Source organism: Pseudonaja textilis, chromosome 15 (assembly GCF_049901715.1).
Source record: "Pseudonaja textilis isolate UNSWEBS1 chromosome 15, rPseTex1.2, whole genome shotgun sequence".
Taxonomy (NCBI): Eukaryota; Metazoa; Chordata; class Lepidosauria; order Squamata; family Elapidae; genus Pseudonaja; species Pseudonaja textilis.
The window spans coordinates 9,633,972-9,659,743 of NC_142004.1; the positions used below are offsets into that span (position 1 = coordinate 9,633,972).

General features: G+C 42.2%; 1 protein-coding gene across 1 annotated transcript in view; it reads left to right on the plus strand.

The window, feature by feature from the left end:
* Nucleotides 1–25,772, plus strand: part of LOC113446540 (transmembrane protein 132D-like) — a 224,075-nt gene that overhangs the window by 141,386 nt on the left and 56,917 nt on the right. Inside the window, exon 4 of the mRNA XM_026716249.2 lies at nucleotides 3,208–3,391. Coding sequence (XP_026572034.2) covers nucleotides 3,208–3,391 — 184 coding nt within the window. The remainder of the gene's footprint in view (nucleotides 1–3,207; nucleotides 3,392–25,772) is intronic.

The following is a 25,772-nucleotide window of genomic DNA, read 5'->3' on the forward strand; positions in this document are numbered from 1 at the left end:
AAACTGGTGTTTTTTGTGGGTGGGTGTGGAAAAACCCTGAGAAATGAGCTTCCTTGTGTGTAGTTTGATCCTTTGGGAGAGGTGTAAGAAATTGCAAAGTACCTGTAATCCTCAAGATAGGACCACAATTGAGCCCCCAAATGTATGTTGCTCAGCGAAACATTTTTTAAACGTGTTGGTCTCATTTTATGACTTTTCCTTGATGCTGTTGTTAAATGAATTGTTGCCTTGGTTAAGTTAGTCCCCATTCATTGCTAGTTTTGGTTTTAATTTCTGGAATGAACAAGCCAGCACAAATCCAGAAAAATCTCAGATTCTGGAAAGAGTGCAGAGAAGAGCAACCAGAATAATGAGGGGACTGGGGGCTGAAACATACGAAGAATGGTTGCTGGAATTGGGTATGTCTAGCCTAATAAAAAGAAGGACTAGGGGAGACATGATAGCAGTCATATTTGAGGGGCTGCTACGAAGAAGAGGTCAACCTATTCCCCCTGGAATTGGATGGAAACTAATCAAGGAGAGAAGCAAACCTAGAACTAACAGTTAGAACAATTAATCAGTGAAACGCCCTGCCCATAGTAATTGTGGGTACTCTTGAAAACTGAAGGTTTTTAAGAAGAGACTGGACAACCATTTGTCTGGAATGGCATAGTATCTCCTGCTTGAGCAGGGGGTTGGATTAAAAGACCTCCAAGGCCCCTTCCACCTCTGCTATTCTATGTTAGATGTCTCAGACATCTTGGTCTAGGCCAGAGCATGCTTCTCTTTGCATTCGAAAAGCCGGTTCGGTCTCAGCCTGCAACCTCCCCAAAACCCAGCTTCCCGCGCGTTCTCAGGTCGCAGATAACGTGGCACCCGATTGTCGTTTGCAAATTGCCCATTTGTCAGCTTTGACATCAAGAGGCAAAAAAAAAATTAATACGATGTTAAAAAGGAAAGGAAGGGAATTCATTCTGTGTCATTAATTCAACAGGGGAGACGATGACAAGATTTCCTTTATCTGGTGATAGATAAAGAGATAGAGAAATAGAAAGATAGACAGACAGATAGACAGAGACAGACAGACAGATAGACAGAAGATCCATATGGCTGGAAATAGATATGGACGGAGAGAGATGAGAGAGAAAGATAGATAGAGATAGATAAAGAGGTAGAAAAATAGAAAGAGGGATGGAGATGATAGACAGACAGACAGACAGACAGACAGAAGATACATATGGCTGGAAATAAGTAGATACGAACAGAGATTGGTGAGAAGGAGAGATGGATGGAGATAGATAAAGAGATGGAGAAATGGAAAGAGAGATAGACAGACAGATAGATGTGGTGGATGGACAGATGGCTAGGTAGGTAGGCAATTATTGTTTAACCAATTCCCAGTTTTCAAGAAGGAATGTGCTTGCTTCAGTATTGGTGGAGAAAGTTTATTAAAATCCCATGGCAGTTAAGAGTTGAATGCCACATCCTCTGTAGGGAGTTTTAAAATTATTATTCTTATCATTGTCCATGGATTGCCCTTTGTGTAGTTAATGCAATTAATCTGAATTTAAGGTTTTTGCTATCCTTTGCTTTCATGACTGTCTTCCTTGGCCCATTTATTAAATGTAGACGCTACCCAGACTGGTTCTCCAGAACTTTAATAGCTCAGTAAGACAAAGGGGAAACCAGCCCCTCACTATCTCTAAAAATCATAAGCAGGTTAGAGTTACTTCAAGAAGGAGGCACCGTTTAATCTTTATGGCTTCGCTTTCAGCACAGTGGCTGCTTTTAATGGGAGGTTTACAAGATAGGGTTCTTTAAGCCAAGCATCACTTCACTTCCTTTCCTTTAAATTTCCTCTTATATTCTCTCCTGGTGGAACGACCAGAGATGTTGTAATATCACGCCTGGGAAGGACACAGTATAAAAATGAGTGATATTCTCATAGCTTGGCTGGTAATTCCTGGGACTGCCACGAAGATGCTGACAGAAACATGGAAGGAAATTTGCAGAAGGCTGTGTGTGTGTGTGACATTCTAATTAAAGCTGTCTAGCTTGCTTTTATTTGGGTTTTATTTAACAAAAAAACCCAGGCTACCAATTTACAGATGCAAGGATTACTTTGTAGGTTTTCAGAAGCTTACCTTTGAAGTCCCAAAGGTGCTTTAAAAACGAAGCAAAAGGTAACTGGACTTTCGTTGTTTTTCCTTGAAGATGTTTCGTTTCTCACCCAAGACGCTTCTTCAGTTCTGTTCTCCGGTTCTCCAGTTCTTCAGAAGTGAAGAAGCGTCTTGGATGAGAAGCGAAACGTCTTCAAGGAAAAACAAAGTCCAATTGCCTCTTGAAAAAAGCACTTTTGCAGAATACTCCTACAGATGAGATTATAATCAAAAAGATACTAGATTGTGTGGAAACGGATAGATTGACATTAAAAATAAAGGACGAGGAAGAAACAGAATATTTTCTGCCATGGGATTTGTTTTATCAGTGGTTAGAAAATAAGAGGTAGAAATTAGAAGATAAAAGACTTATTATGTATAAATAGATGAAAGTTTAAGTAAGTAAATAAACAATATATTATTATAAGTAAACAATATATTATTATTGCTATGATTACCATTACCATCATCCTTGTTAATATCACTTTGTATAAGCAAATGGAGACAATACACTGTTTATTAAGCACTTACGTTGATTAAAGAAAAAATGTATATTTTTTTTAAAAAAAGCATTTTTGGGACAACCAGGACCTGGATGACTGAGAATCTCCATAGATACTTGCCTTTAAAGATTGTCCCAGGAATTATAATCTGTATAAAACGCAGCCGCAACACAATACTTTATTATAGTAAATCTTTGATTCTGCAGTTCTAGGTTCAGGAGGCTTCAGGTGGACCAGAGAAATATCTGAATTACAGCAGAAGGGTGGACTTCATCCAAGCAACAGATGAAGTCTGTTGTTTGCCAAACCAATCTGGGCAACATGTTGAACTTATCTAGGCGTTTAAGGATGCCTGACCTGCGTTCCATAGATTTTTACGTGCAGGTGTAAAATCCCATTCATGTTATAGCAAATGGGTTCTGAAAGGGGCACCTCTTCCCACATATGAATGAGTTAAGTCAAGAGTTGATTGTTGAGACCTGGATGGCGCTGTCTAATGAACGACTAATCGTCTTTGCTGACTCCGTGCAATTTCCCCCCCCCCCTCTTTTTTTTCCCCTCTCCAGCACATCTCCTTTTTCCTCGGAGATCATGCAGATGGATTTTGAGATGGAAGCTCTCAGCGAATGGCCGGGGATGCAGTTCATTACATGGCAGGTCGAATATCCTGGAGGAAGGACATCTGACCTCAGCATCTCCAAGATTTATGTCAGCCAGAAGGATCTCGTTGGCATTCTTCCATTAGCTATGGTATGATAAATTATTTCTGCTCTCGGTTTGGGGGGATCTCAACCGTATTGGCTCCTCCACCATGTGAATAGACCAGAGTGGAACATTACAGACATGTTCTTGCCTTCCAGTCTCTGGACTGAATGTGAAGGTTGAAATTCAGGTGTGCTCCAGGTTATTTCTCTTACCTTATGATGCTTTGGGTGGTTCAGGAAGAGCAAGTGAATTCAGAAATGCAGTAGGTACCATGGTGGAAACCTGGCTGAACTGAGGGAGGCTTCTCTTCTTGGATTCAGGATATTGGACATTATTTTGGATTTCCCCCATTTAAGCTAATGTTCTGCAGACCTATAGGTCTTCTCCTATTTTCTGTCAATTGTCCTGTAATTCAGTTTCTTCCATGTTCTGTCCACCATTCATGGAATGATTGCTCCATCTCTGATACACTTCTCTGTTCTGCTAGAACATCTTTCTAGTGATGTGTCTTGGAATGGTAGGTTATAGATGTTCTCCGTGATCGGTTTTTCATTTATCCAACACCTTCTGTTGCTTCTTGAAGAAGCGGGACTTGTTCCTTGGTTGTGGAATATATCTGCTGGTATATATGGCCTTGTATGCGTCAGGCATGAAAGACCAAGTCCACACATGAAGGTTCAATTAATCTGATTCATTGCTAAAAGCCTGTGTGTGGGAATCTTCTCAACTAACCATTGGCACCTGCTAAGAGTTTTATAAGGGTGAACAGCACTCAAGGGGAGTTGGACTTGTTGCTATGCAGGGATTCTAAGCTTATTCCCCTTTTCACTCCACTTCCCAATTCTGCCATCTCTTCTATAGTATGTAATTGTGTGGACTGTGCTGTTGCTTTCTAAGTGAGTGACCATATCATGATCTGGTTCTTATTAAGCTGATTCAGTGCCATCTTAATTTTTCCTGGGTATTGATTAATAGATTGATTAATAAAAGGGTGATGTTTGTAATCTGAAGATACCCTCCCTTGTGTTGGTGAATGGAATGGTCCGCAGATGTTGTCCAAATCTACATGATCCCTGATCCACCAGAGTAACAAGCTTCTAATTCATTCATTGATTGGTTCTGGCTTACCGTTACAGCTTCAAAGTTGGATCAACCAACTGGAAAGGTTTCAAACAATAGGAATTGATTGACACAAAAAAAAGGAAGATGACTAAACAACAAATGGCTTTGTCTTACCCTTCCGTTTCCTTTTTGGTAGGACATCACCTCAACCTTCCTTGAAACCTAGGAGATAAACTATTGATAATATTCCCTTAGAGTTCTTTCTAGGAAAGTTTAGAGCTTGAGCTCGCTGGGTTTTTTGCATTAATCTAATATTTGGAAGGATTGACTGTCCCAATTTGGGTACAAGGGAGACAAAGCTATTGTCAGCGTTCCAGGGAACCTCCACCCCGATCAGTAACTCCGAGACAAGCATAATCTCAAAAGTACTTTTATTAGAATAGCACGTGGCATATCTGTGGAATTTCGAAACTAAAAGTTTCCCGGACTTCCTACAATATCCCAACCTACAAACCATTCCCTTATTACTCATTCATCACATCACATGAACCAATCCCAAAGCACGTTCCATTCCTTCCTGCGCCAGACTCTTTGATCTTGAACTAACAAAAGAATTCTATTTTGTCTACTAAGAGCTACTCAATTAAAATCACCCCCTCCCACTTTCTCAAGCTTTGTGGCTGCGATGAATAAGGATTCCAAAGCTGACAGCTCTTTGGACTTCTGATTGGCCGAGGTGACCACTTTAGATATCCCAGGATGCTCTTTGTCTTATCCTTCTGAAAATGGGCCAAGCTAGGAGCTCTGATTTTTTTTTTTTCGCCCCAAAGGCCCCATGACACCCCTTAATACAGGAAATTTTACAAAAGCCCTGTAAAATTCCTTAGTGCGGTATATTAAAAGATACAATGGAAAGGTTTGTTTAACAAGCACCACACTCATTTAGCAACCGTGGTGTTCTCTTAGCGACTGCCATGAAACAGGTTGTAAAATCAGGCACAGCCATGTGGCGATCCGCTTAACGACTGTCCCGACTTACAACCATAATTCCAGCCTCATTTCTGGTGGTACGTCAAGAACACCTGCATTCATTGCTTCGATAAGCACTGATATTGGAGAGAAGGAAAGCCACAAACAGGTGACTTCCTGTTCTCAGCTTGCACAGCATCCAAATATAAATAAAACTTGGTACTCGTGAAGGGCTCAAATTAGAATTTTACAACGGTTGACCTTGGATTACTTGGACAAACAGCTGAATGAGGCTCCTGCCCGTGAAACTCCACAGAAGCCAGATTTTTCAACAACCGTAGCATGCACTGAAGGGCGAGCAAGTGTTAGGTTCGTATGTATATGAGTTTTTTTTGGGGGGGAGATTATAATAGGAACCGGGTGGTTGCCTAGCAACGGGCTGTTAATTATTATGCTGCTAGCCAAGGTGGGGAAAATGTTTACGCTGTTCTTGGAGACCACCAACGGAATTTGCCAACTTTAAAACTAGAAGGTGGCCTTTGGGCTTTAATGACCAAGACAATTATAGTAAGGGTTCTCTTTATTCTCTTATTTAAAAACTGAACCAAACAAAAGCATTTATCATGCTGGGTCTGTTGAATTAGTCTAACTCCAGCAAGGGATTTGGCAATTGGGTTGTTCAATACTGTAAAGCGCAGTAGAACATAGAATCCAAGCCCTGGCCCAAGTAGCATTCCGTATACTCTACAATTCCAATAGGTTTCACAGGCATTCACAGATCTTTCCTGAGACTGATGGAGATTCGTGGAGAAGGCTCCAGTGTGCTTGGGGTGTGTTTGTGGTGGTGAGAAATCAAGCAGAGTTTGCATGTAGAATACAGAACATATTGTGATAGGGTTGGAAGGGACATTCTTCTAGTCCAGGGGTCGCCAACCTTTCGGCGCTCAGGGACCACTACATTCATGATTTTAAATTCCATGGACCATTAATATAATCTGCCTGATGACCGGTTGGGTGGGCGTGGCTAGGTGGTCATGTGACTGGGTGGGCGTGGTCAACTCAATATCACTCAGATCGAGGAGCGCCTCGCTGGCCTCTACTTACCCCTTCCTTCCCAGCCACTCCTTGCCTGCCCAACATACGGCCCCAACAGGAAGCAGGTGTTGGAGCTAAGCAGCCCCCAGGAGAAAGAGTTGGCCAAAAAGCTGCCTCCGTTCAAATTGGATCTGATTGAGGCTTCGCAGAAGCACCTCACTGAGGACTAGGAGCATGGGCTTTCCAAGCAGAGGGAAGACCTGCAGGAATGCAAGACCAGGTCCCGTGCCCGGAGGCTCAGTGGGCTGAGATGGTCAGCCAGTTCCAGGCCATGATCAGTCTCACTGGAATGAGGCCCTTTGGCTCTTCACCACCAGGGGCCTTTCCCTCCAGCCTTCACCCAAAGCCCCCTAGCAGGAGGCTGAAGCAGACCCCAAGTCAGAACTTCTGCCCCCTCCCACCCCCGAAGCAACACAAATGTTCATTGCACGTATCCAGCCCAGGGGCCATAATTTGAGGGCCCCTGATTTAGTGTAATATAAAAAAATGCAAATAATTTTTCTGTGGACCACCAAAATTTTCTCACGGACCATCAGTGGTCCACGGACCACCAGTTGGTGACCGCTGTTCTAGTCTACCCTCAGCTCAAGCAGGAGATCTTATAGGATCCCAGTCAAATGGTTGCCCAGTCTTGCCTTGAAGACTCCAACGATGGAGAGTGAGATATGTATGAAATTGATTGTCCTTGTGAGCTATTCCAGGATGAGTCCTTCCATTAAAACAGTCTGTTTGAACACTGTGGGTCAAGCTTGGACTCCTCCAGCATCATCATTGTTATTTGGTTTGGGTCAAGAACCATAGGCATGAATGGGTTTCACACATTGGCTAAGGTCATTTTTATGTATTCCGTTTTTGTAGTTGCATTCTCAAGCAAGTGACTCTGATATGTGGTTAGCTTTAGTTTAGTGCTGTATGCCAATCCACCAGCGTGAAATTTAATCCATGTTTATGGTATAGAATGTTTTGTAGCCCTTCTTTCTGGAATTTGCCTTCTATTTTTATCTTGCACTTAGAAGTTATTGGTGTGCAAAATCTGGAATCCAGTGTCATCTGCTTTTCATTTTTCAAAGCTTGGCTGATCCCTGCCAAGATCCCTGGCCTGGATTTAAAAAAAACAACCCAAGTACATGGTTTTGCAAGCTCTACAAAATTAAAAAGCTGATAAACTCACCAAGGTAGGGGCATCCTGCTGAGAATCCCTGTCACCCAAAGTAGTCTCTGCTCAGATAAATCATTGTCAGCATCTGGCAATCTTCCTGAATTAGGAATAGCTGCTGAGTGCTACTCTAAACAGAAGACATCTTGACACCAAAATTGGGACATCTGCAGTGTTTTTTTGCAACAACTTTGCAATTTTGCTAACAGTGTCAGCTGTTTATTAACAGGATGGCCCTGTCCGTTTTTTTTTTCAAAGTCCCATTTATCCTACAATCTTCAGAATAACAAAACAGGATAACAGAGTTGGAAGGGACCTTATAGGTCATCTACTCCAACCCCACCCACCCTACCCAAGCAGAAGACCAAGAAGAAATCTCATTGAATTTCCTGGGGCATATTTCACAATGTTGAAATGCAGAGGATCAGACTTTCAAAAAAAAACCCAACAACCCCAAAACATCGAACAATATCCCATTTCCTATCCATAATGGTTAATGTCCAATTTTCTGTACATGAAAAAGAAGAAATTGCAAAGCTTGCTGAAGAACATTTTCGCTTTGAAGTTTATATTATCAATTCAATATTTCATTTACTTCTTTGATCATTCTGCTGCTCAGATTAATTGGTGTCTCTTCATATGTACACTCGACACTTGTTCAAGTTAAAACCAGTTCAACCGTTGGAGTTAATATGGGAAGGATTCCAGTCATAACCATCATTCCTGCATAGAACGGAGAAAGCTATTGACGTGAAGCATAAACAAAAATAGGTTTTAACAATGCACATTTACTTAATATTCATGTATTTACTTGGAGTGGGGAGTTATTGCCCCTTTTCTGAGATAGCCCCAGGCTGCTTGCAATGAGAACAAGCATCAAAATGCTCTTTGACACACAAGCACGCAATATTAATAGATATGTATACATGTATATAAATAACGAGCTATCGTGACTAGCAATGGTTGAGGAGCTCATAAAATATTTAAGACTCTTACTGTCTGTTTTATGACAGAGATATCCAATGTGGCTAGGAACAAAGCTTCAAAAGGAGAATATATATATATATATATATATATATATATATATTCTTAAGTTTTCGTGGGTACTTACATGTATGGCATTCAGCTTTGTTCAGGTATTTTCCCACGTCATTGTAGTTGTGCTTTTAAAGTTGTAGCAACGTTTCGGCAGTGAGAAAATGAAGGTATCGTTAATTCACCCTCTAACGTAGTTGCCCTCCTCTTGAGTGAAGCCCATACTCTGTCCGAGGTCCTGAAATCTTCAAATCTCAACCTTGCTAGTTGAAAATTTGTCCCCGGGGAAACTTATAACTTGCGGCTGGGTTGGTTGATTTCCATCAAGAGATGTTGACTAAGATTGATGGGAGTTCAAATTCTCTCACCCCGAATCAGTGGAAGGGGTGTCCAAAGTTGCCTTTCCTTTTGATCTGGTGTAATGAAAAGAAGGACTAGGAGGTGACTTGGTAGTAGTTTTCCAACGCTTATGGGGTTGCCACAAAGAAGAAAAGGGGAGGTCAACCTATTGTCTAAAGCTACCTGAAGGCAGGACAAGAAGCAATGGGTGGAAACTAATCAAAGAGAGAAGTTCATGTATTTACTAGAACTAAAGAGGAATTTCCTGACAGTGAGAACAATTAATCAGTGGAACAAATTGCCTCCCGAAGTTGTGAATTCTCCAACACTGGAAGTTTTTAAGAACAGATTGGATAACCCTTTTGTCTGAAGTGGTGTAGGGTTTCCTGCCTAACCAGAGGTTTGGACTAGAAGACCTCCAAGGCCCCTTCCAACTCGGTTATTCTGTTATTCTTCTTTACTTCAATCGAATTCTGGCTCTCCAAGGAACAGAGGGCACAAGAGTTCCCCATCATCTTAGTTAATCTTAGAACATCCATGTGAGGTTGAACAATTGGACTGAAGAGGGAAGAAAGAACTGGTCTATAATCCCACAATCATTTGAACTGGGGAATCTTTCCAAGTCACAGCCCGACTGTAGCAATACTGTAACTATAAACAGCGACCCAAGTTTGTCCAGGACTTAGAGACAGATTCTCCGCAATTTCTGCCTTCCAATCCCTGTTGGAAATAGGACATTTATTATCCTTTGGATGTGCTTCTCTTACCAGTTTCCTGGCAAGCACTGTGTAATTCGCCATTCAAATTCGATAAGCCAGTTTTGTATTTCTAGGGTAATTAGGATTACTGGCAAACAAGGCTGAGCTAGCTGGTCGCCCAACAAATTAAGACACCTCTCTCTCTCTCTCTCCCCCACTCTCTCTTTTCTTCTCAGCAAGCAGAACGCTGTTCTTTAATCCTTTTCGGCATCGTTTTCCGGGTGGATTTTCCCCCTCCCAATTTTTTTCTCTTCTCTCTTCTCCCTCCCTCCCTCCTTCCCCCTCTCTGCCTTTTATGTGGCATAGTGCCTATTGATTTTCTCTTTTCCTGCCTTCCCATTCCTTTCCTCTGAATCTGCCAGAGAGGTCTGCTTACAGTGCAATCACAGCAAATGGAAAATTAACCTCTTGACTAATGAATTAAAGCATGGCTGGGGTGAAGATGTCTGGTGCGGCCGAGATGTGCGGAATCATCCCTGGTCCTCCCTGTCTCTAGACAACAGGCAACGTCTGTAATTTTTGCATTTCTGGAGGAATTTCCTCCTCTGCTTTGCCTTTTTTTTGGGGGGGCGGGATGTTGCCTGAAGGTTGGAAGGATAACTTGTTTGGGCCCAGCCTTACCAGGTTGACCAGGCAGGAAACATCACCAGATGAGCAAAGGCTAATGACGAAATTCACTGTAGAGAAAGTAAAGTCCGACACTTAGGTAAGAAAAACCAAAAGGAAACATATAGACTGGGTGAAACCAGGCTCAATAGCAGTAGCTGTGAGAGGGATCTTGGAGTCTTAGTAGACAACCAGTTAAATATGAGCCAGCAGTGTGCAACAGCGGCCAAAAAAGCTAATGCAATCCTAAGTTGCGTTAACAGAGGGATACAATCAAGATCAAGGGAAGTACTAATACCACTCTATAAAGCCTTAGTAAGACCACACCTAAAATACTGCATCCAGTTTTGGTCACTACACTATAAAAAAGGATGCTGAGACTCTAGAAAGAGTACAGAGAAGAGCAACCAGGATGATTAAAGGACTGGAGGCTAAAACTGGTTGCAGGAACTGGGCATGGCTAGTCTAAGGAGGAGAAAGACCAGGGGAGACATGATAGTAGTCTTCCAATATTTAAGGGGCTGCCACTGAGACGAGGGGCTCAAGCTATTTTCCAAAGCACTTGAAGGCCAGACAAGGAACAATGGATGGAAACTAATTCAACCTGGAAATAAGTGACAGTGAGGACAACCCATGGAACAGAAGTTGCCTTCGGAAGTTCTGAGAGCTTCATCGCTGGAGGCTTTCAAGAAGAGATTGGACTGCCATCTGTCAGAAATTGCGTAGGGTCTCCTGCTTGGAGGGGGGGTTGGACTAGATGACCTATACGGTCCCTTCCAACTCTGCTAATCTGCTAAGAGTAGTGTCTGTTTTATTGCAGGGCTATATTAGCAGAATCTTTACAAATCTGAAAGTGCAAATCTCCCGCCATCTCTTTTTACAGCCTGGTAAGTTAGGAAAGGCCCTTTCCAAGTTTCTTTCCCTTCCCGTTATCAGCTGAGGCTCCTTCTCCCATTATCAGATCATTCCCTAGATAAAACAATCAACTGGTGTTACAGCTTGCCTTCAGAAGCTGTGGGTGCTCCATCCCTGGAGATTGTCGAAAAGAAACCAGACAGTCATTCGCCCGGAATAATACAGGGTCTCCTGCTAGCGCAATGGGTTGGAACAGAAGACCTCCAAGGTCCTTTCCAACTGCATGATTCTATGATTGGAAGAAATTAAGATGAAGGTATGACGCTCTAGGCTATTTCCTCAGCTGATTTCAGTCTAGGAGGTTGAAGGTTACAAAGGACAAAATATTGTTAAAGTTCCTAAGGGCAGGATTAGAACTAGAAGATGGGAGATCACTAAAGAGAGATCCAACCTAGAACTACGTGGGAATTTTCTGAAGGGGAGAACAATCCCCGAGGAGAAGGATTTGCTCCAGAAGTTGTAGGTGCTCCCATCACTGGAGGTTTTCAAGAAGAGACGGTGTCAGCACTCCAGCAAACCCACATTAGCCCCCTCCCCGCCTCCAGGAAGACCCTTTGGCTTTTCAGGAAATTTATCATGAAATTGTTTAACTAATCTATCAGCTTTGACATCCCAACTTTTCACCCAAGTAGCTTCTGACAAAGGATACCCTTTCCATTGAACCAAATATTGGGACCGGCCCCTTTGCAAATCAATATTTTTTTTTAATTTCACAATGTATTTCACCTTGTACTACCACAGGATTTGGAGGAAGAGCAGGTATAAAGTAGAACCTATTGCTGGTTTGATGCTGTTGTTCTTTTGCTAAGTTTTCTATTTTTCCATTCCAAAAGTACAAAAAATTTCATTTTTTCTTAAGCAGCGTGTCACCTGGGCACCAACACCTTCACCATTTATAATGCCATTCACATTAGTATTATTTCTCTAAGCTTAGAGTTAAGATGCATCAAACAACTAAACATTATACCGCTCCTCTGGTGATAATATCTTATTAGCATTACATCTCATTGTTTTCATCGTACATATATTGACAGTTATCATCTTATTTATATCTCTGTCTTACTTTATTTCGTTTTCTCTTTTATTCTTCCTCATTTCCAAATTCCTTTTTTAATTCTCTAACCATCGATAAAATATTTTCCGTATCACATAATGCTCAGTTTTAATAGGCTGCTGTGAAATACTGGATGTATTTTCCTGAGTATTCGAGGGAGGCTGACCATTACAAAGTTAATTACTTTCACTTATAGGAAAAAGACCACATAAATTTCGGGCCAAGTTTTTTAATCGGTAACCTTAAGCGTAGGTATACTTAGTTGACAAATATACTTGGCCTCCCACTCAGACAGGTGGCTTCCCAGGTGTGCCAGTATGACTTTTCCAATAAGAAGAAACTTTGAGAAAACTTTGAGTTTTTGATTGGGATCTGGTTTTGCTGGAATGCTGTTAGACTGGAACGGACACCCATTGGTCCAAAATGGTGTAGGGTCTCCTGCTTGGGCAGGGGGTTGGAATAGAAGACCTTTCCAACTCTGTTGTACTGTTATTCTGTTATCCTATCCCCATCAGTTAAAAAATTGGGGGCTGGGGGGCAGTGATGGGACTCAAAAAATTTCATACTGGTTCTGTGGGCGTGGCTTGGTGGGCGTGGCTTGGTGGGTGTGGTGTGGTTTGGTGGGTGTGGCTTGGTAGGTGTGGCAAGGGAAGGATATTGCAAAATCCCATTCCCTCCCCACTCCTGGGGGAAGGTTACTGAAAAATCCCCATTCCCTCCCCACCCACTAGCCTGCTTTGCAGCTCCGTTCTCCTGTGCAGGGCAACCAAAGGAGCCCCAGCCAATCAGCTGTGGGGGTGGCTTGGTGGTTGTGGTGTTCTGTGGGTGTGGCATGGTGGCTTGGTGGGCATGGCAGGGGAAGGATCCTGCAAAATCTCCACTTCCTCCCCATCCGCTAACCTGCTTTCCAGCTCCGTTCTCCTGTGCAGGGCAACCAAAGGAGACCCAGCCGATCAGCTGGGACTCAATGGGAGGCAGAGAATAGATGGGGTTGGCGGGGCCAGTCAGAGGTGGGATTGGCTGGTTCTCTGTTCTACTCAAAATTTCCGCCACTGGTTCTCCAGAGCTGGTCAGAACCTGCTGAATACCATCTCTGGTGGGGGGCGTCCAGGAAGAGGACCCCCTGTGCCTTTCCTCCTGACTTTTGGAAATTTCTCCTGCTCACCAGAGGACAGGTAGACCTTAACTCTCCTAGCCTTTCAGACATACCTGAAAACCTGCCTGTTTTGTCTCACTTGGGACCCACAGCCATGGGACTGGAGAGCATCCTTCCCTTTTTAATTCTGAATTTTGATTCCTAGCTTTTAACTGTTTTCATTATAATACTTCTGTCTCTTCACAGGCCGCCCAGAGCCTCAGTTGAGGGGAGATGGGCCGTGTCTAAATAATACAATGAATACATTGAATAAATTATGATATGCGCACCCCCCTATCTTTGGGGAAACTGACAGTTAGTATGCAAACAGTTCTAGGTTTTTCAAGGATGGTCTGCATTCATTTTTAACTCAAATTACAGAGGTATTTCTTTCCTCAGAAACTACCAAGGACCTGTCTCAACCTTCAGAATGAAGGCTCCATTGGAGCTGTCTCCTTCAGCTCTCATCATATCTGATAAAGTGCCTCCTTTTTCACACACAACGGGAACAAGTCGAGTGTCTTCCCCTTGGTTTCATGTCAGACATTTTATCTTGGGGTGTGTGTATGGTTTCCCTCTCGAGTTTTCCAGAAGGATTAGAATCTCTTCGAAATTATTGATTTACAATCCATGACAATCTTCCCCGAATGGATTTGAATAAGCCTGTAATTGGATAATTTGGCAACATGTAAGCTAGACTCTAGAGGACTGAAATTATACTCGGTTGAAGGAAGAGTCCGTTCTTCGGGAAGAATTAATTTGATTTTTCTCTCCATTACAAGTGGCAAGCAGAGTAGTCTAACGAGTGGATTATTGTTTTAACTTGTAGCTTCCTTTTTTTTTTTTCTTCTAATTGTCAGGAGTGGAGGAGAAGGAGAAGAGTTTGTTGCTTGTATTTATGCATTTCGTTGCTTTCCAGCTTCGGCGCTGCCTTTCTCAGTAAATCTAGCCCTCTTGAGGTAGCTTGCAAATGCGATGTTGGAACCGTTGCAACCATGTAAGAACAAATGCTTGTAAACAGCGGGGGTGAAAATAATCTTTTAATCACTAGGCAAAAAGAACAGGTTTTTTTTTATTAAAAAAAAAACAGGCACTCTTCACTGTGCTAAGTTGTGTGAAATAATTAAAACAATTAAATCAGTTGAATTGGATCTCGGCGCTCCCAGAGATTGGTGGTTTTCTTGCAGACATTTCATTACCCAAATAGGTAACATCAGCAGTGCTAGAAGAGTGAGGGTTTGTGGAATGGAGGAACAGGAGAGAGGAAGAGGAGGAGGAGGAGGAGGAGGAAGAAGCCTGTGGGCCTGGGTGCCTTCTTAACTTGGTGGTTTTCCTGCAGTTTGTGAGAAGGAGAAGACAACTGGGGATCCTGTTGCTTTCTGAACTTGGTTATTTTCTTCCAGACGTTTCATTACCGAACTAGGCAACATCATCAGTTTGTGGGGTACAGTACCTCAATTAAGGAGCTACCCACTCAATAAACAGCCTAATCATGGAACGAACAAATACTCCTACCAACACTGGCGGGGCAAGGCACTAGTATATAAATAGAGGACAAATCCCTCTTCCTTTTAGCACAGATGATATTGTCTAGTTGGGTAATGAAATGTCTGAAAGGAAACAACGAAGCTCAGAAAACACCGAGGACCCCACAGTCCTCCTCCTCCTTCCTCCTCCTCTTCTTCTCCAAAAACCACCTCACTTCTGGCACTGATTATATGACCTAGTTTGGGTTATGAAACATTTGTAAGAAAACAACCAAAGTCAGAAAATACCAAGGACCCCACAGTCGTCCTCCTCCTCCTCCTCCTCTTTCTTCCTCTTCCTCTTCTCCCTTCTGGGACTGATAATGGGACTCTGGGCCCAACTGCATCTTCAAACCATAAAACCTATTCTTCTATCATCAGGAAAGCAGAATTCAGGTCAACCAACTATCGTTTCCCCTGTCTTTGTTCTTTTATCAATTTTTCTCTGTCCCCCCCACCCCTCTCCACTTCCTGTCTCCTCCTTATGTACCGTCTTGCACCTCGCCTTCCAGCTCGGTCGGCTACTGAATATTCAGCCGCCGCATTTTGTAAGGAGTCAGTTGAGGTGAAGTGAGAAGAGGGAAGGTTAAGTCACAATCCAGCACCCAGCCATGGAGAACACTGGATTTAAAGCACTGACATTTCACGAGACAAAATGGTAGGCGCCGATAAAAATGTAAATTTGAAGAGAAGGCAGGGGAAGGGAAAAAAAAAATACTACTTTTTCCCTAGCATTTTTTTCCCCCCCAGTAGCTGTATTGAAATAGTAGAGAATCCCCAACGCGCAGTAAAATTCTGGAAAAATTACTACCCTGAGATGCAGCCAGTTTTTTTAACCCCTGCTATGCAAGGCATCTAAATCTACCGGCTCCAGACTGTGCGCCAGAACCATTAAGTATGCCGAGCTTTGCATGTAAAACTCAGGGATTATAGAAAGAAGACGGTTACGTGTAAAAAAAAAAAATATGTGGAATATATTAAATAAAAGCACCAGAAAGCAAGACAAGAAGCAACGGATGGACACTAATCACGGAGAGAAATGACCAGGAACTAAGGAGGAATTTCCTGAGAGTGAGAACAATTAACCAGTGGAACAATTTGCCTCCAGAAGTTGTGAATTCTCCAACACTGGAAGTTTTTAAGAAGAGATTGGACACCTACTTTTCTGGAATGGTATAGGATCTCCTGCTTCAGCAGGGGGTTGGACTAGAAGACCTCCAAGGTCCCTTCCAACTCAGTTATTCTGTTCTGTTCCAAAAAGCTTTAGCGAGCGGCTGTGGTCTTAACTCGTGGGCATTGTCCGTCAGCCTAATTTATCCCCCTCCATCATTCCTGAAGTCAGTCAGTCAGTCAGTCAGTCAGTCAGACAGACAGACAGACAGACGGATGGACAGCCTGCCTGCCTGCCTGCCTGTCTGTCTGTCTGTGTATATCTATCTATCTATCTATTTATCATCTATCTACATATCTATCTATCTACATATCTATCTATCTACATATCTATCTACATATCTATCTATCTATCTATCTATCTATCTATCTATCTATCTATCTATCATCTATCTACATATCTATCTATCTACATATCTATCTATCATCTATCTATCTTCATATCTATCTATCTATCTATCTATCTATCTATCTATCTATCTATCCATCCATCCATCCATCCATCCATCCATCCATCCATCCATCCAACCATCTATCGATGTATCTACTGTATCTACAGATCTATCTACCTATCTATCTACACATCTATCTGTCTGTCTCTCCATCCGTCCGCCCATCTGTCTGTCTGTCTCTTGTCAATGTTCCATCTGTCTATTGTCAACAGTTCCTCAAAGTTCCATTTTATGACAGTTCTCCTGTTGACACATGTGGGAAAACCCGAATCTGAAAGTTCTGGGTTTTCCCTTCCCAGAAGATAAATCCAAGATCCATCCTCTGCACCCATCAGACCATCACGTGGCTCAATCCAATCTTCGTCCTGAGTGGAGACATCCCTCCAGTCACTCCCCTCCAGGTGGTTTTATATGTGTATATGCAAATTTTTGTACACTTCCAGGTGTGTTTTGAAGTGGAGGGAGGCTAATTTCCATGCAGGGGCTTGTCTCCACCTGAGCTTTGCACAAGAGCAATGAGAGAGAGAGAGATCTGATTTTCATTATTGTGTGTGTGTGTGTGTGTTTTTTTTTTCCACGTTCTGTCAAGGAAAGAATTAAAACACAGATATACAGGCATTTGGGGGCGGTAAACTAATGTTTTCTTTCCCTGCACCAGAAACAAAGGAGGAGGAATCAAGACTACATATTTCCAAGAGGAAAGACCTCCATGCCATCCTTATAAATCAACCCTCCTCCTTGTAGCATATTGGGAGGTGTACACTATGCAGTCATAATTTTCTAACCTGCAAGCTGGGCAGGTAAGATGCAAAGTAAGATATGCAATTTTGCTACATCCCAAACTGGAAGCAAATTATTCTCCCTCCCCTCCAACTCTCAGCAGGGCATTGGGGATTCTGAAATATGCAGACTTAAGGAGGGAGTTATTAATGATTTAAAATCCATCTTTTTGTCTGTTCCCACCTGAAACCTGGCTGGAATGTAATTTATTGTCTTCCATCTCTCTTACACACTCGCAAATTAATACACACCACAACAAGCACATCGCTGATACGTAGATCCACTTTGGTGAAGATGTGGGAAGTGGCAAGTCGCATTTATCACATGGTTGTATCAAGAAAAGTATTGAGATCCAGAAAGTGCGCCAAAAAAGAAAGAAAGAAAAAGAAAGAAAGAAATTGGATTACTGCACATAATTCTTTTCTTGTGGGTTTATGGAAAGTATTTTTATCATTTTTCCTCAGCCAGTTGGGCTCCCAGTGGTTTACATTAGAGCAGTGATATCATTCATGTATAACCAAAGCAGTATAATTAAATGTAAAAAATGGTTTTCTGAGGGGTTTTTGTTCGCTGTCTTGACCTGAGGGCAGTTGGTTCTCATGGTTGTTTGTTTTAAAAAAAGAGAAATGGCAGGGCTCTCATACTCACTTTTATCCTCCGAATTTGAAGCACAGCTGCTTTGTGTGGCACAGAAGAGTGTTGTGCGGCAGCTGCTGAAGCGACCGGGATCATGCAGGCTTGCAGGAGGTGAGTTAGAATGCCTCATGCACCTGTGCAAACGCCTCTGAGCCTGTGCAAAGTGCGCGTTTGGAGCAAGCGTGCATGCAAAGTGTGTGCACGCCTGCAAAGAGCACCCACCAAGCCATGCCTGCTGAACCGGTGGCAACAATATTTGAATCCCACCACTGGTGTGGAGATGTCCATCTCTTCGGAGCTGATTTAGGACACTTGAATTATCCAGAAGAGATTGGTTGACTCTCTTTGCTTTCCTAAGAGAGTTGCCTTCTTTTTATTCCCGGAATCTGATTAAGATGTCTTTCCCTACCTCTTTAATAGAAGGAGAAAGGTTAAAAAAAAGAGGAAGAGAAAGAAATTGGACCAAGTCTTTGTTGCAGGGGTTTCCCCAAGTCAGCCCAAAACTGTTTCATATTCGCCGTGGGTTTTTTGAGTGGAGCCACGAACATTTCTTGAGAATTAACCAGGAATTGAGTTCAGTGATTTTATTTGGTGATCCTGAAACAACTCACTGATTGGATTGGACGAATTAATCCAGTCGAGCAGGTCAATTCAATCTACACGTGGTTCTTGGGGAGGAAGAGAGAAAAGATTCTGCATGGCTGGGCAGGAAGTCAGTAGAACAAACTTTCATTCTGGGCAACTCCGAGCAGAAGAGGGAAATTTCACATCCTGGAATACCGGAGAGATTCAGACAGTGGAGAATGCTGAATTGGATAAAGAAATAATCTGTTTCATGTCCTTCTAATTGAACTGGAGTTGAAGAGCACCCAACAGAGGACAAACACAGCACAAAAAGAACAAGGAGCCTTGGGTGGCTTATTCCTTCTCCTCGTGGTTCAGCCTGCTGTGGTCTGTGCTTTTTCAGGCTAATGAGAGGGGACATGTTTAGCTCTCCTTCTATCCACAGTAGAAGAAAAGAGAAGCTGCCTCTCTCTCCCGTAATAGCCACCAGCCAAGATGTATTATTATAATTTAAAATAATCTTGATAATATTTTTTAAAAAAACCCACATCTTCCTACCCCCTTGATATTTCTTGGTGGCTCAGAAATAATTGCCTTAAGCAAAATGCTGGATAATTAGTGGAGGGAGGAGGGAAAAAACCCTCTGCCTAGACCATATATTTCTAGGAATTCTGACTCCAATCAAATGCATTTTTGATTGAGTTGGTCAACAGTGGGCTTTTGGCCTCCAACGGTAAAGCTATGTGCCATCTGCTGGCTTACTATACAAACGGCGACCTCGTTCTAACCCTCTGGATATTTGCAGACAAATTCAGATGGAATATGCTTAATGCTTGAGAGTTTGTTCACTCATTATATCCACTGTTAGCAAAACAGATAGAAGAGTGTGTATTTAATTTTGTATGCTCTTGAGGAGTTTAATTGCTAGGGTGCTTTGTAAGCTGTCTAGCAGGGAGATGATAAGACAGATAAGACAGATGACAGATAAGACAGATAAGACAGATAGATTGGATGGATGGATGGATGGATGGATGGATGGATGGATGGATGGATGGATGGTTAGGTAGAGAGATAGAGAGATGGATGGGTGGGTGGGTAGATGGATGGATGGATGGATGGATGGATGGATAGATGGACAGACAGACAGATAGATAGATAAACAGGAAAGCAAGTATGTGATCTCATATAGTCAAAGACAACTGTGGGAATTAAAAAGATGGAAGCTGCCCTCCTAAACGTTCACATTTTGGAATTAATTTGCCTCAAGAGCTCGTATAAGAAGGAAAAGACAAGCTGGGAACAGATTTTTTAAAATCTCCATTTGGTTTTCACTCCAAACATTAATCCTTTTAGAGGCTGAGCCAAAAACTGGTAAAAAAAAATGAACCTCTCGGCCTATGAACAAATATGCTCTCTTGAATTTGCATTTTGCTGTTTATTTATTAAGACTGCTGGAAAATCTCACCCAATGTTCTTATTTATTTATTTTATCCTCTTCTCACTTGGTTTATTTTTAAAGGAAAGCATGCTTTAAAATGTATTTAAAATTGTTTTGGGTGTATTTTATTGTGGCAAGATGGTAGCACACGTTGTTGCTATTTCTTCCATCCCATATTTCTGCATCGTTCTGCACCCCCTTCTTCCAATCATTGACAGACTAAATTGATGCAGTGCAATTCGGGCCAATTTGGAGCATCCAACTGATTCAGTAAACGTGAAGTGAGAGCACATCGATCTGGGGCTGGAGCAAATACTTTTGTTATGCGCAGACATTTTTCAATACGTGCAATTAAACTGAGCACCCATATGATCTCTGATTAAAAAAGAAAGATGCGGGGGGGTTCATTTCTGCCTCCCACCTTGTAAGCTCTGAGAATGGAATGGAATAGAATAGAAAATAGAATAGAAAGAAGGAGAAGGAGAAGGGAAAGAAAAGGGAGAAGGGGGAAAATGGGACAAGTAGAAGCACAGAAGAAGGAAGGAAAATGGAATGGAATGGAATGGAATGGAATGGAATGGAATAGAATAGAATAGAATAGAATAGAATAGAATAGAATGGAATGGAATGGAATGGAATGGAATGGAATGGAATAGAATAGAATAGAATAGAATAGAATAGAATAGAATAGAATAGAATAGAATAGAATAGAATAGAAGGAAGAGGAAGAGGAGAAGAAGAAGAGGAAGAAGAAGATAGAAGAAAGGATAGGATAGGATAGGATAGGATAGGAGGATTGGAGTGGAGTAGAGTAGAGTAGAGTGGAGTGGAGTGGAGTGGAGTAGAGTAGAGTAGAGTAGAGTAGAGTAGAGTAGAGTAGAGTAGAGTAGAGTAGAGTAGAGTAATAAAAGGGACCTCAGGGATCTTCTTGTCCAACACTCTGCTTGAGGAAGAGGCCTATATCATTTCAGACAAAGGGTTGTCCAGTCTCTTTTTGAAAGCCTTCAGTGATGAAACACCCACAACTTCTGAAAGCAAGTTGTTTCACTGGTTGATTGCTCTCACCGTTAAGAAATTTTTCCTTAGTTTTAGGCTGCTTCTTTCCTTAGTTGGCTTCCAATTGTTTCTCGTCTTGCTTATGGGTGCATTGAAAAAATAATTTGACTTTCTCGTCTTTGTAGGAGCCCTTCAGATATTGGAAGAGTGCTATCACGTCACCCCTGGTCCTTCTCATTAGACTAGACATTCCCAGTTCCTGTAACAGTTTGTCAGACATTTTAGCCTCCAGCCCCTTAATCATTTTAGTTGCTCTTCTCTGGAGTCTCGGCAACTTTTTTTGAATTGGGGTCCATCAGCTGACCTGCCTGCCATAAAAATTGGTGCAGAAAATTATTTCAAATCATTCTGAATCTTGGAGAATCTTAGGAACCTGGTTTTGGGGGGTGAGTATTTTTCAGCCACACTGTCTGATAACGGATGGTTTTATTGGAGCTGCTAGGGGATCCAAATTTGTATTAAGGGAAAATAGCAGCCCATAATGAAATTTTGTTCATGCGGTTCACAGGTAAGACGGGAGATACATTTTTAGAATCTTCATCTACTGTTTGATGTCAATTTAAATGCAAATAGAAATTTTGCCCACAGTGAAATAACTAAGTTTTTTTTTTTCCTCCTTACCATCTCCCGAAGGAACCAACAGCGAGAATCTATTTGGCTCATATTACTTTTTCATATACAAAGAAGCTTTCTTTTATGTATTTTTGACGGAATGTCAGTTAATATTATTATAGCTGTTGATCTGATATTTTGATTTGCGAAAGAGAGGGAAGACAAGGCGTTACCAGGGTGGAACCATTAGCAGAATTTTTTTTTTTCCTTTTGGGGCAAATGCTTCTTCGGGGTTGGATTTTGGCCAGTTGAATTTGTAGAAGTCCCCAAAAGGTGCTTTATCAAAAGGAGTTTCTTTCTTTTTCCTTGAAGACCTTTTGCTTCTCATCCAAGAAGCTTCTTCAGTTCTGGAGAACTCGAGAACTGAAGAAGCTTCTTGGATGAGAAGCGAAACATCTTCAAGGAAAAACAAAGAAAGTCCAGTTGCCTTTCTTTTCTTTTCTTTTTTTAAAAAAAGGCACCTTTGGGACTTCAATGGTAAGCTTTATAAACCTATGAAGTAATCTCTGCATCTGTAAATTAGTACCCTGTTTTTATTGTTAACTATAACTCAAACAAAAGCAAGCTAGAAAGTTTTAATTAGAACATCGCATGTGTACACTGTCTTTTGCAAATTTCCTTCCATGTTTCTGTCACCATCTTTGTTGTAATTCCCAAGAATTACCAGCCAAGCTACAAGAACATCACTCATTTTTGTATCGTGTTCTTCCCAGGCGTGATATTACAGCATCTCTGGTAGTTCCAAAATGATTCACCACTATGAAAGAATATGAAAAAGAGGAAATTTAAAAGCAAGGAAGTGATGCTTGACTTAAAGAACCCGATCTTGTAAACCTGTTCTGTTCTCCACTTCCCCAGAATGGAAGAAGCTTCTTGGATGAGAAGTGAAATGTCTTCAAGGAAAAACAAAGAAACTCCAGTCGCTTTTTGGGGAAAAAAAAAACACATTTGGGACAAGCAGGGACATTTTGTAGAAGTCCTGGACCAAGTGTCCATCCTTTTCTAGACAATGACCGGAGTTAGAGTCACAGCATATTTCAAAAGTGCCAGATTGGCATATAGATGAATTTATAGAGATTCTATTAGCTTCAATAAATGCTTTGTTTATCCCAAAGGTGCTTTTTTTCCAGAAGATAACTGTGTTGTGGCCCGCCAGAGGCCAACAGAGCAGCCGGCAGACTCGGACAGTGAGGAGGTTGGGGAGGAACATGGGCCAGTCCTGGAGAAAGTTCTGATGAGTGCTCTACATTGGAGGCAGAGATGGGGCCAGGGCCATCCGACAGTTATCAGCTGTCTTCAGAGTCGGAGATCAGTAGGGCAGAAGAACAGCTGGAGCCTGTTCCCTATGTGTGCATGCACAGAGCTGCCAGGAGAAGGGAACAGTTAAGGAACAAGGGTTGACTCAGGAGTAAAGGCACAGGTGGATGGTGAATGGCCCCTCCCAGAGAGAATAAAGAGGAGCAAAAGGGGAGTGAGGTTTGCAGGAGACAATTAGTTCATTTAATTAGTGTGAAGATTTGTTCGTGCCTCTCAGAGACACCTTGACAAGTATTTTCTTGTACAGCGTTGCACTTCGAAGCTATCAGCCTGGCAGCTCTCCAAGCCTGATAAGGTCTGTGGTTGTAAATTCACCCTTGAAAGACTGTTTGCTGGGACCTTGCTGGACGTGAATGAGAGGAATTCACATTAGCCTAAATAAAAGGGGTTTTGTCGGGACGAGGAGTCTGGGATTTTGTGAAGCCTAGGTCAGAACAAACAACTTTCTTGTTTGTTTATTTGTTTTCCTTTGAAAATGTTTCGCTTCTCATCCAAGATCCTTCAACTGTGTTAGTACTGAAGAACTTTTTGGATGAGAAGCGACATGCTTTCAAAGAGAACAAAAAAAAAAAAAAAACAATAAGAAAGTCCAGTTGCCTTTTGCAAAAAGCAGCTTTGGAACAACCATGATCTGGACGGTTGAGAATCTCCATAGACAAAGGCTCTGATTGGTCTCGTCAATGCTATTAGCCTGGCAGGTAATTAGAACATTCATCTCTAAATTCAAAGATGTTAAGGACAACCAGGGAAAAGAAATGGCTTTTCTGACGTTTTTCCAGAATAAAGGATATTTATTTAGTAGGTTTAGTAGCCACCAAACTCCAAAACTACTCTGGGCAGCTTCTAAACAATTAGAAGAAACCCTAACAGTTTCTCTGCCATCCATCCTGGTATTTAGTTGCGTAAGCTCTGTTTGAAGGAGTCCTTCAAGATTTGGGCAAGTCGTTTTCTGAAACAGCTCCACGCTGAACAGGTACATCCCAACTCACAAATAGCAGTTGCAATGCTTGACTTTAATTATCACATTAAATGCCACCGTTCCCCTTTACGAGAACCAGGCGGGGGGTTCCCCTTTCCCTGCGGAAAAAAAACCCGAGCCGTTCAATTGCCTCCCCGTTAATGGATAAAGCATAATTAACATTGTCTTGTGGCTAATTTTCATTTACGCTGCCATTGCTCATCAGCCCGACATCATTCTCCCTGAAAAAGTCAACTTGTCACTTTTATGAGTCCAGCTTGTACTTTAACAGCATGGAAATTAATTCAAGATGCATTAACATACTTAAAAGTTAAAAGACAGGGGAATTAGCGGAGGATGGGAGATCCATCCCTGGGTGCCCTTTAAGGGATCACTCCGGTGGACGGGATGAGGTTCATAGGTTGAAGCAAATTATGAGAGGGGGCACACTAGGGTCTCCCACCCCCGTTTTTTTTTAAAAAAGTTGCTTTCTGGTGAAAGTCTCTCTGCTCATCTGAAATAACCAGTTATCTTAGTCAGTTGGAACTTAGCAAACCACCGGAAAGCAATTTTGCTATGCTATGCGCTTCCATCGGCTATCCTGTGCAGCAAGAATTTGTTGTTGTTAGTTGCGAAGTCGTGACCACATGGACAATGTTCCTCCAGGCCTTCCTGTCCTCTACCATCTTCTGGAGTCCATTGAAGCTTCTCTACCATCCACCACTTCTTCTTTTTTGCCCTCCATCATTCCCAGAATTAGGCTCTTCTTCAGCGGGTCCTTCCTTCTCATGAGGTGGCTCTATTTTTTCACTTTTTTCTTTTCTTTTTTTAATGTGTTAGTTTTTATTGTTTTAAAGTGCGATGTGTAATAAAACTATTATAAATAAAGGAATTCAGAATCAGAATAGAACTGGTAGGGACCTTGGAGGTCTTCTAGTCCAGCCCCCTGCTCAAGCAGGGAACCTACCCCATTTCAGACAAGTGGCTTTCCGGACTCTTCTTAAAAACCTCCAGGGATGAAGTCCCACTGAAAGCAATGTTTTTATCTTTAAATCATCTTCCAAAAAATACCTCCTCAAAGGCTATCACAAAAAAAAATCTTCTGCGTCTTCCCACTGAAACACGTTTGAAATCTTCCCAATTCCTTTCCTTCACCTGTCCGAGAAATGGCGATGTGATGACCCAGGGTGTGGCACAAAAGCAACCAAGTCACAAAATAGGTAAAGTCCCTTTAATTCCTCCAATTTGGCCCCCAATGTCCAGTTATCCTTGGCTGGAGAGCAAACTCTTCCAAAAACAGTCTACAAAGGGAAGAAATGCAGTCCGAACCCAAAGTACAGATAAATTAGAAATTAAAGAAACCAACACAAACCATACTGAAGTAATTAACACGACAGGCCAGGATGATAAATTGCAGACTTCCAAAAGTTAACGAAGCACACACAGTTGGGAGGACGCCAAAACCCAGATAAACCTTGACAAAGATAATGCACGCTTTGCTTCCAGCAAGGTGCTGTGTGTAAACACCCTTCTTATATCCTGTTCCCTCAGCTGCAACTAATGAAAGGGCTCAGGGCCCTTTTCTCTCCCATAAGCCACATTGCTCCTTTCTCCATTCCTCCCTGCATGCCCTAGGTGAAGAGGGGTTGGCCCTGGGTCGTCCTCTGAATGCCCAGCCGGATTGTGCCCTTCCCTCATTGCGTCCACAGCCACCGGAGCCACACTCCCACTCCCTGTCAGCTGCTCCCCCTCCCCCTCAGAAACAGACTCCAACAAGAGCAAGGCAGGCAAAA